This window comes from Pagrus major, chromosome 3, assembly GCF_040436345.1.
Source record: "Pagrus major chromosome 3, Pma_NU_1.0".
NCBI lineage: Eukaryota > Metazoa > Chordata > Actinopteri > Spariformes > Sparidae > Pagrus > Pagrus major.
Window position 1 is genome coordinate 7,090,423 of NC_133217.1, and position 17,372 is coordinate 7,107,794.

At 42.5% G+C, this 17,372-nt stretch overlaps 2 protein-coding genes across 3 annotated transcripts; one reads left to right on the plus strand and one right to left on the minus strand.

Moving 5' to 3' along the window:
* The first annotated feature begins 345 nt into the window (after positions 1-345).
* kat2b (K(lysine) acetyltransferase 2B) lies at positions 346-9,093 on the plus strand. Its single transcript, XM_073463400.1, has 18 exons — positions 346-662; positions 2,430-2,556; positions 2,711-2,856; positions 2,955-3,041; positions 3,132-3,313; positions 3,402-3,593; positions 3,767-3,870; positions 3,994-4,119; positions 4,601-4,734; positions 4,860-5,068; positions 5,156-5,282; positions 5,723-5,833; positions 6,090-6,233; positions 6,342-6,456; positions 6,575-6,605; positions 6,780-6,843; positions 6,930-7,014; positions 7,592-9,093. The coding sequence occupies exons 1-18, from the start codon at positions 462-464 to the stop codon at positions 7,783-7,785; spliced, it is 2,379 nt and encodes a 792-aa protein (XP_073319501.1). The 5' UTR covers positions 346-461; the 3' UTR covers positions 7,786-9,093.
* Positions 9,094-9,818: 725 nt separating this feature from the next.
* On the minus strand, positions 9,819-15,094 carry sgo1 (shugoshin 1). Of its 2 annotated transcripts, none has more exons than XM_073463339.1 (10): positions 14,986-15,094; positions 14,602-14,756; positions 14,198-14,406; positions 14,008-14,060; positions 13,829-13,893; positions 11,911-12,774; positions 11,678-11,806; positions 10,831-11,001; positions 10,423-10,543; positions 9,819-10,331 (listed from the first exon to the last, which is right to left on the minus strand). In XM_073463339.1, the coding sequence occupies exons 2-10, from the start codon at positions 14,744-14,746 to the stop codon at positions 10,169-10,171; spliced, it is 1,920 nt and encodes a 639-aa protein (XP_073319440.1). In that variant the 5' UTR covers positions 14,747-14,756; positions 14,986-15,094; the 3' UTR covers positions 9,819-10,168. The 2 variants fall into 2 exon arrangements, with proteins under 2 accessions (XP_073319440.1, XP_073319439.1); XM_073463338.1 differs by having other exon boundaries at positions 10,423-10,612.
* Positions 15,095-17,372: the final 2,278 nt, after the last annotated feature.

Here is a 17,372-nt window from a genome sequence, read left to right on the forward strand (position 1 = left end):
CCTGACAATTTCTCTATAATGTCAGCATTTGATTAGGTGCCATGTTTTCCTGTCTTCAGGGATCTTAAGAAATTCTTCAATGAGCAAGAATTGTATTTCTATACTTTAATGTAATACTGAGATATTAAGTTTAATCGTTATTAGTATCAGTTTCACTTATTCCTTTAGGATCCATGAAGTCACCCAGATCCACCAGACACTGTGCTCAGACATGGATCCGCCTGTTACATTTGACCTTGAAATTTTGCTACAAATGGTTGCATTTTGTGACCTCTCCTCTCTGAATTGTGCTGGAATTGGACTATTCCATTTGAGTCCCCTAGCGGAGGAAAATGGGCCTACAGTGAGAAATTGAAAATAAGGATGAGCGCCATGTCTGATCCTCCGCTTGTGGAATAGAGCTGACGGCAGAGCGAATATTTCCCGGGCCGGGGGTCCCGTCCGGGGGTTCGGTGTGAATCATGGCCGACAGCGCTGGGATTCAGCAAGGTTCGCCGGCCATCGGGGCAGCGGGCTTGGTTCCGGCCGCTCCTGGAGCCGGGGGGACGGAGGGCTCCGGCGCCGCTGGAGGATCCGCACGTATCGCCGTGAAGAAGGCGCAACTCCGCTCCTCACCGCGGCCAAAGAAACTGGAAAAACTCGGAGTGTATTCATCCTGCAAAGTACGCTCCATCTGCAGATAGCAGACTTTTTAAACACAGCGGGTCTGTGGGTTGATCCTTTATCGGTGGTGTTTCCTGGGCTTGGTTGCAATAGTTAACAAAATGCAAGCGCAGCAAAGGAAGCCATTGCCCTTCATTTTTTTCATTTGCATGCACGAAGCACTTATTTTAAAAAAGCGATATCAGCAATCTAGCACGTCTCAGCGCTATTATTACTGCAGGAGTCGAAGCGTTTGTCTTCCAGCTGCAAGCCGTTTGTTCAACATTACTATGTTTGTGTCTAGGTGGGGGGTTGGTGAACGTAAACATTGGCTTGGCGCTTGTGGATGGGAGTAGCTGCTCTGTGCACAAGGGGCTGCATCCCAGTGTGTGTGTGTGTGTGTGTGTGTGTGTGTGTGTTTGCGCGCCGTCTAACCCTTTCTACAGGAAATGTTCCAGTGTCCCCGTGCCGTCTGTCAACGCACCGTGTTACTTAGAGAGGATTTTATTGGGTTTATGCAGTGTATCATCCGCAGAGAGGGACGGGGTCTTTGTTTTGACAGGGTGACAGCTGCTGGGGGGGGGCGGAGTTTGTTGTTGTTTCAAGGCGCATGCTCAGTGCGGCAGCTCCAGCTGACGGTGACAGGCCTTCTCCTCACCCCACCTCCTGACCCTGTCCGGAGTCAGTCAAAACAAATCTCCATGACCCTGCGCTGCGTGATCACGTCTTAAAATGTGTGGAGTCACATGCAGCTGTGGCCTGTAATAAGACGATGAAGGCTTGTGTTTAGAGCCAGCTGCACACAGTTTACTTTAGTGGCACTGATGTAGTCAAAAGGCAAGGGACATTAACTTCCACCAGTCAGTCATGAAGCACCAACTAACTTGAGAAGTTATATTGGTTTAAGAAAACAATTCATTTATGCTTGTTTTTCCCTTTAAAGTAAAATAAAACCCTTGAAATCAGGGTATTACTACTGACATTAGACTATGAATGTGGAGCTGCAACGATTAATTGATTAGTTGTCGATTACTAAATTAATCGCCAACTATTTTGATAGCCGATTAATCGATTTAAGTAATTTTTTAAAGACAAAATAATCCCTGATTCCAGCTTCTTGAATGTGAATATGTACAATACAAGCATTTAAAGGTGCAATATGTAGGAATTGTCTGCCTTGTGAATTCTTACTCAAATAGGGGGGTCAGCACATCACCATAGTAACCGCTAACTTTGGTATTTAGCTCAGTTAGCCATGTAGCTCGCAGTCCAGACTGGGAGCTTGGAGCAGCAGAGGAGTGTTGGTGTTTACAGCGATAACTTTGCACCATGACGGGCCAGGGCTAGCTGGTTAGCGTGCTATCTTAGCATACTATCATTATGACGTCTATGTGTTGTGCTTCAGAGATATCTAGTGAAGTTGGCATGCTAACCTGCAAGCCCAGGCCCGTCCTGGTCTAAAGCTCCTGTGCTAGCAGTGTAAACAGCAACACTCTCCTGGTGCTTCAAGCTTTTAACTTGGACTGCTAGCTGCACAGTTAACTGAGCTAACTAGCTAACGTTAGCTACAGTTAGCAGTAGTTAGCAGCATTCTGGTGATATGCTGCCCCCTATTTTTTTTAGAATAAATTCAACAGGATGAAAGTTCTTATATGTTGTACATTTACATTACAACACTATATGAATCAGTATTGCACAGATTAAAGTGCATAATTTGACATAAAGTGGATTAAACCTCCTTTTCATTCCTGCTTGTACTCATTTAAACTGTGTTTTTTCCCCCCTAGGCTGAAGGAGCTTGCAAGTGTAATGGCTGGAAAAGTCAGAACCCCCCTCCTACACCTCCACGGACTGACCAGCAGTCCAACACGGTCAACCTGCAGGAGCCCTGCCGCAGCTGCTCCCACACTTTGGGTACGTCAGCAAGTGTGGGAAAGAAGCTAGAGTTGATAATAATGCTAAATGGTGCAAGTACGCCACATATATGATGACTAACTGACTGACTCTGATGACTAAAGAACTTTTATAACAATGACAGATTTATTCTATTTATTCTTTTTTTCCTCAGGTGATCATGTGACCCATCTAGAAAATGTTTCCGAGGAGGAAATGAACAGACTTCTTGGTATTGTCCTGGATGTGGAGTATCTCTACACGTGTGTACATAAAGAGGAGGACGCTGACACGAAACAGGTCTACTTCTCCCTCTTCAAAGTAAGCCTCTGCTTTTGAAATCAAAGCATTAAAACTCTGGATTTTACAACCCACACTGTGTACAAGTGAACACACCCTCTCCTCTGCCTGTTCTTCAGCTGTTGAGGAAATCCATCCTGCAGATGGGTAAACCGATGTTGGAAGCACAGGAGAGTCCTCCGTTTGAAAAGCCCAGCATCGAGCAGGTAATTACTTGTGCATCAGCTGCAAAACAAAAGCAGCACTAATGAGTGTTTTAGTGTGTCCCATTTATTTATTTTGTCTCTCCCAAATAGGGGGTGAACAATTTTGTCCAGTACAAATTCAGCCACCTGCCATCGAAGGAGCGTCAAACCATAATGGAGCTGGCCAAGATGTTTCTCAACCAGATCAACTACTGGCAGCTGGAGACGCCCTCTCAGAGGCGCCAGAGGGTTCCCAACGATGATGCAGCTGGATACAAAGCCAACTACACCAGGTAGCAGCGCCCTGCCAGGTGTCCTATTTACATACACCACACCTGTTCACAGGCACAGTGTTTAACCTGAGTTATCTCTTCACCATAGATGGCTCTGCTACTGCAATGTGCCTCAGTTCTGCGACAGTCTGCCCCGGTACGAGACCACTCAGATATTCGGCCGGACGTTGCTGCGTTCGGTGTTCACTGTGATGAGGAAGCAGCTGCTGGAGCAGGCCAGACAGGAGAAGGACAAGCTGCCACCTGAGAAACGCACACTCATCCTCACGCACTTTCCCAAGTGAGAAAAACAAACACACAGGAAACCCTGAGACTGCACACAGATACACTCAGACTAACATATAATTAGCCACACAGCAGAGAGGCTCGCTCCCACAGAAACTGCATATGGATGCATGACACCCTTTTTTAATATAGTAAAGGCGTGGTTGTTGTTTATTTTCTTTGGCTCAGGTTCTTGTCTATGCTGGAGGAGGAGGTGTACAGCCATAGTTCCCCAATCTGGAGCCAAGACTTCTTGGCAGGAGCGTCAGGAGGGCAGATTCCTATCCACACAGGTAACACACACCCTCACAGACACACCCTCCGAGCCGACTCCTGAGCCATTTTTAGACCGTGTGAGAAATGTCCCTTGAGAATATGATATATATAAACATCTTTTTTTTTCTTTTGCTCTGTAGTTATCAGTGCGCCCCCTGTGGCCAGGCCGCTGTACTACAGCACCAGTCCTGTGTCAGTCGACCCAGCCACCTGTGGGAGTGTCAGTCCCGCCAGGAAAACAGCTTCTGTCCTGGAGCCAAACCCAGGTATTAAAATAAAGCCTGCGATTACTCATAAAGTTGCAGTCATTCACGTTATTGCACAACATCTCACACACAGCACACAGTGAGCATCAGGGTAAAGTTATCATTGTGTTTTGCATTTAAACCATGTTTAAGTGTAAAAGTGGCACTTGCACCTGACCCTCAGTAGCTAACCAAGATTCCTCCATCTGACTTCTTTATGTCAGTCTATTAGGTCAAACAGATCTTTTTTCTTTTCCAACCTGAATGTCCAAAAAGTGCAGCTGACCCATTTCCTCAAATACCTACTTGAAATCTGGCCTAGAAACAGAAGTGAAATACAGTCAGAGCTGCTCCTAACACACTGAAAGTAAGTCAGTTCTGCCAACAACTGGAGATGAGATCCACAGTAAGCTGACCTCGTATGGTGGATTTGGATACACTGCTCAAGGCGTAAAAAGAGCCATGTAATGAGGATGAGTTACTCTGTGTCCGTGCATCCTAGTCGGAGAAAAGCGCAAACCGTCGGAGCCTCTCCCCCATGAGGAAAACAAGAGACCCAGGGTGGTGGGTGACATCCCCATGGACCTCATCAATGAAGTCATGTCAACCATTGCGGACCCTGCTGCCATTCCAGAGGTGAGCAGTCATTCTTTCATTTGGATCCACAGTAGCATGAAATGAAGTAACCTTCTGTGCAGCAAAGTAGACAATAGAAAGAATGTAAGTGGTCCTTATTATTTTCTACCCTTCTTTCTCTGCAGACCAGCCTGCTGTCAGCTCACTCTGCACGCGACGAGGCCGCCCGTCTCGAGGAGCGCAGGGGGGTGATTGAATTCCACGTTATTGGTAACTCCTTAAACCAGAAGCCTAATAAGAGGATCCTGATGTGGCTCGTCGGCCTCCAGAACGTGTTCTCTCACCAGCTGCCCCGCATGCCCAAGGAGTACATCACACGGCTGGTCTTTGATCCGTGAGTGTTAAACCGTAACCGTAGTTTATCGTCAGATTCAGAAATTTAAAAGAGGTTTATCCTGACCACAGTTCTTCTGTTTGACAGGAAGCACAAGACGCTGTCACTGATCAAAGACGGCCGTGTGATCGGAGGGATCTGCTTTCGGATGTTTCCGTCGCAGGGCTTTACAGAGATTGTGTTTTGTGCTGTCACTTCCAACGAACAGGTCAAGGTGAGAGCGCTTTGTTTCTCAGCTTGGACTGGGCTGCAATTAATGATTATTTTCACTATCAATTAATCTGCCGATTAGTTTTACCATTTATAATTAATCATCAATCAATCTTTATTTGTAAAGCGCCAAATCACAACAAAAGTCATCTCATGACACTTTCCAAATTGAGCAGGTCTGGACCGTGCTCCTTGATTAATTTATAATTTAGCCGATAAAATGTCAAATATTATGAAAGATTTGTCATCAGAGCCTGAAGTTACGTCTTCAAGCCGCTTCTTTGGTGCAGCCAGCAGTTCAAAAGCCAAACACACTTCATTAACTGTCAGAAATGACAAAGAAAAGACGCTAATCTTTACATTTAGGAAGCTGGAAGCTGCAATACTTCACACTATCTGATTGGTCAGTTTTAACTGTTGCCTTTTTTGCCTGTGTTGTTGCAGGGTTATGGGACCCATCTAATGAACCACCTGAAGGAATATCACATAAAGCATGAAATCCTCAACTTCCTCACTTATGCTGACGAGTACGCCATTGGCTACTTCAAGAAACAGGTAACGTGTTGTGTCCATCAAAGTGATGCACTATTCTTTCTCTCCTGAATGTCTCCTTTACATGACCTGTTAAAACAAAAAACTTTCCAAAAACAAGAGTACAGAGTTTACCATTTAAATTAGGATGACTTCCTTTGTTTGAAGTGTAAATCAGCTTGTTTCAAAGTCTGATTGTAAAAATGAATAAGTGAGCTGTTTTAGTAGTTGCGTGGCCTTGTGTATGCGGCCGCAAGATAACAGAAAACTCCCTCTCCAGGGTTTTTCAAAGGACATCAAGGTTCCCAAGGCCAAATACGTGGGCTACATCAAGGACTACGAGGGAGCCACACTAATGGGCTGCGAGCTCAACCCCAGCATTCCCTACACCGAGTTCTCTGTTATTATCAAGAAACAGAAGGAGGTGTGTGTGTTTTTCTTTGCATTTTGATACATTAGTTTAAATGTTTCCTTTTCTGTTTCCGTCCCTGCACTCTGCATCTTTTATTCCTTTCTTATTTGTTACCCTCAGATCATCAAGAAGCTGATCGAGAGGAAGCAGGCTCAGATCAGAAAAGTCTATCCAGGGCTTTCCTGTTTTAAGGAAGGAGTTCGGCAGATTCCCATTGAGAGCATTCCTGGCATACGTACGCTACTTATTGACCACTGGCTTTACATTATGCAATATATCTTTCTCACACAATATCTCACATTTATCTCAAGTGTGATATATGATACTAATTCATGGTTTCTTTATATAAACAGGTGAAACTGGCTGGAAGCCTGTGGGCAAAGGGTACGTGTGACTCTACTGTTAAAGACTCTAACTTAGCATCGCTCCACCCAATGATTGCAAGAAGCAGGATTTCAAACTCTTTCAAACACTTTAACAGCCGTCATCTTAGCTTTCATCCATTAGTTTGTCTCACACTTCATCACTGTCTACTTGTTTGTGTTTCCTGTGCTTTAGGAAGGAACTGAAGGATCCAGATCAACTGTACAGCACTCTGAAGACCATCCTCCAACATGTGAAGGTGAGGGACAGAGTCACATCAACATGCAGAGCACCTGTAACACATAAACATGCTTTATTCTCACCAGACGGGTCTTTATGTCTCAGAGTCACCAGAACGCCTGGCCGTTCATGGAGCCAGTGAAGAAAACAGAGGCACCTGGGTACTACCAAGTCATTCGCTTCCCCATGGGTATGTATACAGAACGCCAGGAGGGGAGGATTTAAAGCAGAGGAGATTAAGCAAACCTTATTATACACAATAATGAGTGATTAAAAACTACTCTGAAAAGAAGGGATCTAATGAGTGAGATGCTGTAGATGAAGTTCAAGGACACATTACAGATGTATGCTTATAAGGATGGAGTTAAACGTGCTTCCAGAATGTCCACAAAATATATCCCCTGTCTAGAAATAAGGAAAAGCTGGTTTTTGGGTCCAATTACTTGAAACCAGACTTGCTACAGCACAATAATAAATTAAATACACATTAAAAACATAAGCAAATTAGACTTCATTCAAGTTTTAGGCTTTTCACCTTTGATTGGAAGTCATGTGCTCTAACCAGTGCGCCATCATGCCAACTGGCAACTGATCAGGGGGCTTTAGTGATTCCAATATCGATCAAAGGGCCTGTTGGTTTGGGTTGCAGCACGGTGAATGAGCAAGTGAATGAATAAGTGCAATGACTATGCTTGTAACATATTAATTATATGAAAATTTCAAAAGCTGTATAAATGATAGAATCCACCTTTTTTTCCCCCTCACAGACCTTAAGACCATGAGCGAGCGTCTGAAGAGCAGGTACTACACGACACGCAAGTTGTTCATGGCCGACATGCAGCGCATCTTCACCAACTGCCGTGAATACAACCCTCCAGAGAGCGAGTACTACAAGTGCGCCAACTTACTGGAGAAATTCTTCTACACCAAGATCAAAGAAGCGGGCCTCATCGAGAAGTAGCTGAGAGGAAGAGGTTTCCCGTCACCTTAGCGAAGGATGTCCTCAGACTAGGCATGGTGAAGGTCAGGTTGTGTGTTATGATAAAGACAGCTACACTGAGAATAGGACTACTGATTCTGGAGCGGATAGGTTTCAGAAACACATATCTTAATGTAAGAGGTGAGAATCAGCACTCTTTTAATGCTGGATGCACACTGGCCCAGATCCTGAATCAGTAGCTCTGACTGATATTTACACTGAATGACAGGCCACGAGGGACGGCCTCGCTGAAGGCCTGCAAGACTGTTGCTGACATTACGCAAAGGAAACATTGTGTCATCATATTTCATCACATATCCCAGAGTCCCACGGAAAAACAGGACAGTGGATGGTGTCAGAGTAACACATATTGAACAGGGCAGGAAGCCTCCGTTGATATTTCTGTGTTCGACTTTGAAAGGCGACACAGGACGACAGCTGATTGGAGATTCACCACACACACCTTATTACTTTGTCTCTCTCCATCTCTTCTCTTCTTTATTCTCCCACTTTTATCCCCCTGCCTTCTCCAGCCGCCTGCCTCAGCCTCTCAGTAGACTCAGGTGGAGTTGTCATGAGCAGTAACCGCATCTTACAGTGTATTAAGTCATTAGACCAGTGTTAGGAGCGCGACTGAGAGTTTAACTCTGTTCCTGTGAGCGTGCACGGCATCAGTGAGGTCAACGTTTGTCTGTGATGAGTTCATCCTGCCAAAAGAGGAATACGTACTTTAAATTTGTACAGATTTGAATTATTTTAAAGCACTTATACCCACTGTATATTTTAAATATGTATATAACATATATTTTCATTTTCAGAACTAAAAAATAATCCTCTTTTCCCAATAAGCCACATAGGGCAGTTTGACTATCAAAATGCACTTTTATTTTTCCAAGTATTAGTTAACATGAATAAGAGCGTCTTCTTTTGTTTGACATATAAATTACCGCTGTTGACTAAGGACTAATTCAGTTATCTAGAGTTTATTCTTATTTATGTGCTGTAATTTAAATGAATTATGCTAAAGACAAGGTCTTAATTTATTCTTTCTTATTTTTGTCCTGCAGATGGAGATTGATAACTTTATACTTTGGAGATAAATGAAAAGATTGTGCAATACTATGTAGTTTTGCTGTTTTGTAAAAAGGTGTTTGTACTTTTCAAACTTTAGGAAACAAATTACATTTTGTAAAATGTCTGGAAAAATTATTTCATGCTCTTTGTACAATTGGTTTTAACGACATAGTATTAGCCTATTTTATAGACTGAATAAAAGAGAAGTGAGGCTAACGCAGTGTCTGTAGTTTTTCATCACAAGGACATTTAAAGGGGCTCAATGTCCCACAAAGTTTTAATCCCTTTTTTATTGTAACGTAATGTGAAAAATGAGACCTTCCCCATCTCTCTTGGTTGCCTATACAAGCCTGTGGATGATTTGTTTAAGTTGTTTAAAGCTGCTGGACTGTGGATTTCTTTGTGAAGGACTCAGGTTGGAACTTCTGTGACAGTTTGAAGGATGTGACTTTATGCCCGTTCTCGAGTGTCTCTCTCTCCACAGAGCCCCTTTCAGGCTGCAACTAACAGTTGTTTTCATTGTTGATTAATCAGTTAGTTTCTTGATTAATCAATTAATTGTTTGGTCTATAAAATGTCAGAAAATGTGAACCAGCTTTCCCCAAACACCAAGACAATGTCCTCAAATGTCTTGTTTTGTCTGCAACCCAAATATATTCAGTTTACTGTTGTAGAGGCGTGAAGAAACCAGAAAATATTTACATTAAGAAGCTGGAAGCATAGAATTTTGACTTTTTTTAAGAAAAGACTTGGCGATTAATCGATTATCAAAATAGTTGGCGAATAATTTTAAGGGTTTTCAGGATAAACAAGACTCTCCTCCAATCAAACTCATTAGTTTATTTCATGGTAATTCTACTGCAATCATTAATATAAAAGTATATGAAGCAATAGAGCAAATTAAATGTATTGTGACATCACACAGTAGAAAATACATTGGACAAAGATACAAGGTGGAATTTATTAAATCACAGTAATATACACTCATATTCAGGATCTCAATAAAAACGAGAAGATGAAGATGGTGACATATATAATTGGAAAATCTGGACATCTTCATATAAAAGCAATCACTACATTTAGCTAGCGATAATGGACAGATAAAACGAAGAAAGACAAAATCTCTGCAAAATAAGCAGCCAACAAAGTCACATAAATTACATCTAAAAGTGATCACAGTTCATCACATAAAGAAATACGACCTTGAGAGTGAAAAACAAAACGATCACATTAAAACTGACAATGCCAGCCAACGGTGAGGGTTGAAAGAGGACAAACAAGGTAGCTGCTCTCAGCGACATCCAACAAATGACTCATTGTATTTCTTGAAAGGCTGCTGGCTGCTCATGGAGTTCCTTGATGACTGCACAGACTTCCTACTGCCAGACTTCTGCTTGAAAATAGGCGAGCGGAGGAACTGCAAGTCTGTGAACTTGTCTCCACGCCGAAGTTTCCTGTTGAGATGAGAATGGGACTGTTTAACATTCAAAACTGAACCCATCTTAAATCATATACAATAAGAGCAGCGTTAATATGTGAACTTACGCATTGAGTGTGGGCTCCTTGTAGTCCACCACCATGGTGCAGCGCCGTTTGCGAGAAGGAACAGGGGTGGAGCATCTGGCGTCGGAGGGGCGTGAGCCACCACAGGAGAACTTGCGATAGGCTGCAGGGGACATATTGGTCACATCACACAGACTCAAGCCCCGCCCCGCTGGCCTTACACCAAGCCCACCTGTAGAAACGTGGGGGAAGATGTGATCCAAGAGCAAGAAAACAGGAGTTGTGTGTGTGCACCAGTGAGCAGCTAAGACAGAGTGCAATGAAACCAACACAAAGAAAAGTGACAATATAGTGATGGTGTGATCTGGCCGAGCCTCCCAAGTGCTCACTGATCTGATAAAGCTCTTGTCTTTCAGTTATTACTGTGAGATTTTATAGAAAAAAACGTACGTTTCTTGCAGGTCTTGACCCTCTGGGGTGTTTGATGGGGTACAAAAGAAGGAGCTTCCCCAGACGAATCTCCAAAATTGGACAGGACGCTGTCTATTCTGATCATCTCGGCTTCTACCAGAGGGCTGACAGGGGGCAAACAATCCTTCTCAATAACCCCTCCATGAGGATCTGAAAAACCAGGACAAAACACACGCAAGCATCTTTAATTCACAAATAATTATCATAAGTCATTAGCCAAAGGAGTTGAAACAAGTAAGACAAGTCGTAAGACAAGATGGTAACACAAGGCCAGCTTTTGGATTGCACTAAAGATGAAAACATTAAGCCAGAAAAGTATTTTACCAGGGGGAAAAAATTAGATTCTTAATTATGTGCCATGTGTTGTGTTAATTTAATACGACGCAATTAGTTGGTTAAGACTGAAATTCCTTCATTCAACAGGAACATGACGGACAGACAAAAACCTCTTTGTCTGACATGTCTGGCAAACAGATGGATGTTAGTATCACACTGACTGAAGGCAGGAACTTCTCTATGACACCTCTTTCATGTCTTTTCATTTTTACAATAATGGTGCGTTATTAATATTTTCGTCAAGTAGCTCAGAGAAATCCAGTGAATACTCAGCTTGGTTCGAATGAACATCCTATTGAAACAAGTGCATTAATACAGAGTTCACAAATGGACACTGCACCATGGAAAATGGTATGTAAAGGCAATATACATATACATATCTGCGCAATGTTTTTTTTTTTTTAACTCTCCTTTGTGGCATTAGAATCCGAGGACTATAAATAACATTATAGGAAACACAAGGTCAACATGTTCCTGATCATTTACTCACCTTGGGGATTTTGTTGTCCTAGTTTCACCAGGTCAGGGCTGTTAGAAAAGCTGGGGTCAGGGGAAGGATGCAGATGAGCCTCTTCTTTTTCAGGCTCAACAGCCTTAGGAGTTGACTCCTCTCTAAAGACTACAAAACAATGAAAATAATTGTTTGATTGCAACAATTCAATTTCTAATAAAGATAACGACAGGATAAACATGAGGTTAAGAAAGCAGAACCTAAAAACTCACCAGAGATCTCCTGCTTTGGAGGGATGTTTTCTTTCCGTGTGACGACTTTAGAGGGTCGGCCTCTACGAGTGGTGATCCCTTTGTTCGTGTCAAGAGAATTCTGTCTCCTTCTAGTCTTTTGAGGGACATAAAGGCTGTCCTCGGATTCAGAGGACGGAGAGGACAAGCTGGATTCAATCTGTATGGGAGCCACAGGGGAAGCTTCAGTCTGGGCTCGGCCTCTCTGCAGAGTCTCTTCGCTGATGGGAGTGGCAGGCTGATTGTCTTCCGCCTTGGCTCTGAACGGCGTGACGTGAACTGTCTCCTCGCAGTCAAAGTCGAACGTGTCATTAAATCCCAGAGAGGTGTTGAGGTTATTCCCCTGTGATCGAGGTGCCGTTTTGACCCGTGTGGCTGACCGGTCCCGACTCTTGGAGCGGGCCCTGGGTTTGGGATTCTCCCATGGTTTCTTTAAAGGGGCTCGCTCTGCTTTGCGGCCTCTCTCTGGTTTCCGTGCAGCCGGTTCTGGTTTGGTGCGGGGCTGCTGCTGGGCTTGTTTCCTGCTGGGCCGCTGCTGTTTTTTGGGTGGAGCAGGTTCAGGAGTCGAATGCTCACACTCCTCCATGTCAACGGTGTCCGTGAAATCTGGCTCTGCTCCTTGCGGTGGCTTATTCTGATTTCCATCGTCACTGAGAATAGGACTCGCTATTAAAGCACCCAAGCCTGTGACAGGGTCCCCCTCACTCAATGACCTTGTTTCTTGCACACGCTCAGACCTCCTCCTGCTACTTCTGTCTGCATGACGACGCCTCACACCCACTGTAGATGGCAAGGTGACCTGCTTGTTACATTCAGATCGTGCATTCTTTTCAGATGGCTGAGGGTCTGTGAAGAAGAGGACATCATTAATATTATAATTACAACAATCTAGTTTTTAAGACGAATGTAAGCAATAGTTTAAAGAGAAGGGGGCTAGTATACAACATCGGCCATGAAAAAAAAATGTGCAAAAGTCATTATTTTCTAGAGATGAACCGATTGTGAAATTCAGGGCTGATACCAATGTCTAAAATAACAATCTGTCCTATAGCCAATACCAATTTTTGTTTTGTCATTGCAATGTCAATTTTGTAGTCGTCGATTACCCTTTTTGTGCCAGGAAAACAACTAGGCTTTGTTGGCAGATGTCACGAGCTCATGAATGTGTCAGCACAAAATTGATGTAACGCAACAGATAAACACCAGCCACTGCTATCAGTGAATGCCATCTTTTCTGCAGATAGGCCGACTGTTGTCAGCAAAGCTAAATTATCGCCTACAATAATAATATGGTGTAAATGTGCGATTCTTCCTTTTATCTAGAAAGTGAAGTTTTAATGCCTTTTTATTGATACAAAAGTCAGAGTTGTTCAAAATTGGTGAGTGGAGTGATAGGGCACCCATAGAGGTAGTGATGTGAAGTGCTTTCATCAAGCTGTCAGAGTTGAGGTTATGGTTCTGTTTTGAAAACAGTGGTTTTGCTTGATGGTTTGACTGATAAATGGGAGGTCTGATAATGGTATGTCTTTGCATTGAGCTTGTTCAGTTTCTAAGTATTTGGATGGGTTGAGCCATTTAGTGAGATACTTCAGTTGATTGGCGAGGTGATGAAATACAAAATTTGGAGCTTCCAGTCCTCCTTGGGATATATTGGCTGATACCAATGTTGAGCAGATTTTTCAGTGCATCCCATTCTTTTACTATTTTTTTTTTTCTTTTTTAAATTACTTGACAGCAGCCTATATTTAATTTTGTTTTGTGGATTGGTCGAAGAAAAAACATCTTGGCAAAATGTTTATCTATCAACTCAATTAATAAATACAATTGTATGAAAATACTCATTTAACAATACTTTTATGGTGAATCCCCTGTGTGTGTGTGTGTGTGTGTGTGTGTGTACCTGCACAAATTGGTGAAGCTTCACACACCACAGGCTCATCACGGTTCTGGCTGCTCCGCTTCCTCCTGTAAATTGAGAGGTAATGTATCCTGGATTTCTGATAAATCATTCTTATCTCACAACCAAGGATAAGGTCGTCATGAAATGTTATGTGATGAATTTTTATTTAAAAACTTTACCTTGCAGAATTCACTTGCGGTTGAGATTCAACACAGACGCTTGGAGGTTTAATCTACAGCAACACGCAAAGAAGTAAAATGTTTCCTTTACTATGGCATGGAGTACTTCAAAATCATGTGGATGTTAGTTATGATTAGCGACACAACAAATAAACACAGATCACAGGTATCAGGATCACTATATATATACCTCAGAAGCATGCAGTGCCAGAGCTTCCTGCTCTTTGAGCTTTCTCTTGAGCAGAAGCAGGTGGAGGAACAAGGCCTGTTGCTCCCTCTTCAGCTGCAGGATCACTGCATTGGTCTGCCTCACTTTTTCCTTTTCAGCTTGCAGGGCTACAGCCAGCGACTTGTTATTCAGCTGGACACCCATCAGGAGGGTGTGGGTGGAGTTAGCCACTGAGAGAAAACATGGAAACATATTAACTTCTTCATCTTAGTATCAACATCTAAGGCACATCTGCATCCATCCCTGTGATAATTTTTGTAATAACAAGTACACCACTTAAGCCTATTATCATCATAGTTTGCATTACGTTACGATAACTGTATGTAAAGTCCAACAGGTAAAGGTAAACATGATCATATCTATACCGCTGCTTTTGTTGATCATTCTGGACCGTCCTCTGCTGGGAGCTGAGGCACTGGCCAGCCGTTTGTTCCGCTTCTCCTTCATCTTCTCCTTGATGTCCTCCAGACTCTGCTGGAAGGACTTCTTCTGAGCCCTTTCTTTCACCATGGCCCCGGATCTTTAAGTAGTACAAATGTTTATTATTTCTTTTTCTTTTTTCTTTTTTTTACATTATTCATCTTCTCAGCAGTGTAGCAACGTGATAAACCTGAGCAAAACAAGAGCAAGCTAACGCGCTAGCTGGGTTAGCACGCTATTTAACAGCAACGTCGTGCATATTAACAAGCTCCCTTCAGTAGCTGCAGTCTGGCTTTATAACTGAAAGGCAACGTAACATTTAAACTTACCGGTAAATGATTATTGTCAAAGCTATTCGGTGTGTAAACTATCTCCTCAGTAAAATGCGTTTGTGACAGCGAAATGATCCATTTCTATCGCAGCCTCTTCGACCCTCTCCGTGAGTTGACGTTCGAATTTTGAGCCGCGACTGTTGATTGGTACAAACTTAAGTGACGTCACATCCGTCAAGTGAAAAGACAGCTCACAAGATGGCGCTGCTGTAAAGGAGAAGTTAGAGTACGCCTCCCTGCAGAGGAGATGTAGCTGATTAGTTATTCATTATTCGTCTGCATACTCCGCTCCTTTGAGACTAAACAGTGCACACAGCACAGCAAATATCTAATTATATTTCTTGGCGTTTCAATCAGCCTCTTTTCACCATTTTCCTGTTTGTCTGCAGGGAAACAAACAAAGCAAAGTGGAGAACATTCATCACTGGGGGATGGAGCTACAGTGAATTTCATTTTTAAAAAAAAGGAAATTAGATTAATACTCATCAGGGGTCAGGCTCATTCAGCCTCTCCAGAATGACTAATTGAGTATTTATAATTGACTGCTGAAGATAAGAGCTGGAGCGGTGCTGCATGCGGATAGAGCTGATGATTGTGTTTATCTTTTATTCCTTGAGGTTTTTCTGAGACTCTTGTGGCTCTTGCAAAATGAGATTGCACAGTTGCTCCGAAAGCAAGTCAATTATTAGATGAATGCAAATTTTAATTTGAGCAAGTAAGTCTTATGACACTATGCTCCAGTGTCCAGCCTCATATATATATATATATATATATATATATATATATATATATATATTTATATATATTTACATAGGGCTTATTGCCTACACACAACTTTTTTTAAAGGATAAATTCATCCTAAAATGAAAATTCAGTCATTATCGACTCACCCACATGCTGATGGAAAGTCAGGTGTTTCATAGTCCACAAAAATTTCTGGAGCTTCACAGAAAAACAGCATTGCATCAATCTCCTAAACAAGTGAAGTAGATGGGGATGTTTTTGAAAATGTAAAAAAAACATCTTGGAAAAAAGCTCTATACAGCTCATTCGTTTTAATCCAAGTCTCTGGACGCCAAGAGATCTCAAATTGATTTAAAAAGATGTTATTTACACCCTTTTATAAGCCAAAATCTTCACTCTAGCAACTAAGCTAAAAGTGTTTGCATGTACCCCATCTGATAGGTTACTCGAGCGCCCGTTGAGGGTGTTAATATTGATTGTTTTCAGTTTGGGATCTGAGGGCTTCAATAGACTTAAATTACACTGGACTACTTCAGCTGTATAGGAGAATGCTGCAACGCTGTTTTATTCTGGGGAATATGAAACCTCGACTGACTTTCCATGTGGGTGAGTAGATAATGACTGAATTTTCATTTTTGAGTGAACTTGTCCTTTAAAACAAACCTGCCTCCATATCACCTCCATTCTCAGGTCCTGCTTAATAAATGTTCTGCTAATATTGGGTTACATTGGATACTTAGTCATGATGTCATTTGCTTTCCCAACTCTCATTCCAACAGGCATGTCTTACTTGGCGGAGTGCAGGGAAGAAACTTGCATCTACCTTTTCCTACATGGCAACGCAGCTAATGTAACATCCATTTGGACCTTCTGTCAGTGAGGATCCAAGAAAGTGTCCATGGCAACCCACTGGCATATTGAGGCTACAGAGGGCATTTGGTAACGCTTGGGTGTTGTCTGTATCACCCACTGAAAACAGATGACTTCAGCAGGGCACCTCAGCTGTGAAACAGACCTGTACTTTCGGGCGAGACCCTTGAGTAAAGCCGTCAGACAGTTCTTGATTTAGCTAACTTTTCTCACAAATACTCGTCGCTTTGTATGTTCTCACTGGGGTCGTTGCCATATTGCGTGTGCAAGGATATAGAGCAGTTAAGCTTTATTACAAATAAATGAATCAGATTTTATTACAGTTTTTATTACAGAAAATCCAACATAGGCTGCAGCTAACATCATATGTTTTTTAGAAACAGGCATGCACTTTTAATACAAGTTAGGGATTTGTGTTGTAGGTATGAGCGCTCTGTTACTAAGTGAACCATACAGACCTGTAATGACTCACTGTTTTAATAATAAGATCACTTCTGTTTACCTAAAAGGTGTATTATTCTGGCTAAAAGCAACTAAATGTTAGAGCTGTTGCCTCACAGCAGGGAAATAGTGAGTGGTGCGTTTTGTGTGAGAGAGTGCTTTTGTGAGTTATAAGGGAAAAAAAGGAAAAAAAAAGACAGAGAAGGAGGGAAAGAAACAGATAGACAGCCAGAGGGACTCCACAGGTTTCAGCTCAGCTTGCTTTAATGGACAAATCCATCACACCGTCATTTCATGCCACCCCTGACTATCCACGAGTCAGATGCAGA

Coding starts and splice junctions, on each gene's coding strand:
- kat2b (XM_073463400.1), top strand. CDS start 462: ATGGCCGACAGCGCTGGGATTCAGCAAGGTTCGCCGGCCATCGGGGCA. Junction 3,314..3,401: donor TACAAAGCCAACTACACCAG/GTAGCAGCGCCC, acceptor TCTTCACCATAG/ATGGCTCTGCTACTGCAATG. Junction 6,234..6,341: donor TTATCAAGAAACAGAAGGAG/GTGTGTGTGTTT, acceptor TGTTACCCTCAG/ATCATCAAGAAGCTGATCGA.
- sgo1 (XM_073463338.1), bottom strand. CDS start 14,746: ATGGTGAAAGAAAGGGCTCAGAAGAAGTCCTTCCAGCAGAGTCTGGAG. Junction 12,775..13,828: donor AGCTTCACCAATTTGTGCAG/GTACACACACAC, acceptor TCTTCTTCACAG/ACCCTCAGCCATCTGAAAAG. Junction 10,613..10,830: donor GGTCAAGACCTGCAAGAAAC/GTACGTTTTTTT, acceptor ACGTTTCTACAG/GTGGGCTTGGTGTAAGGCCA.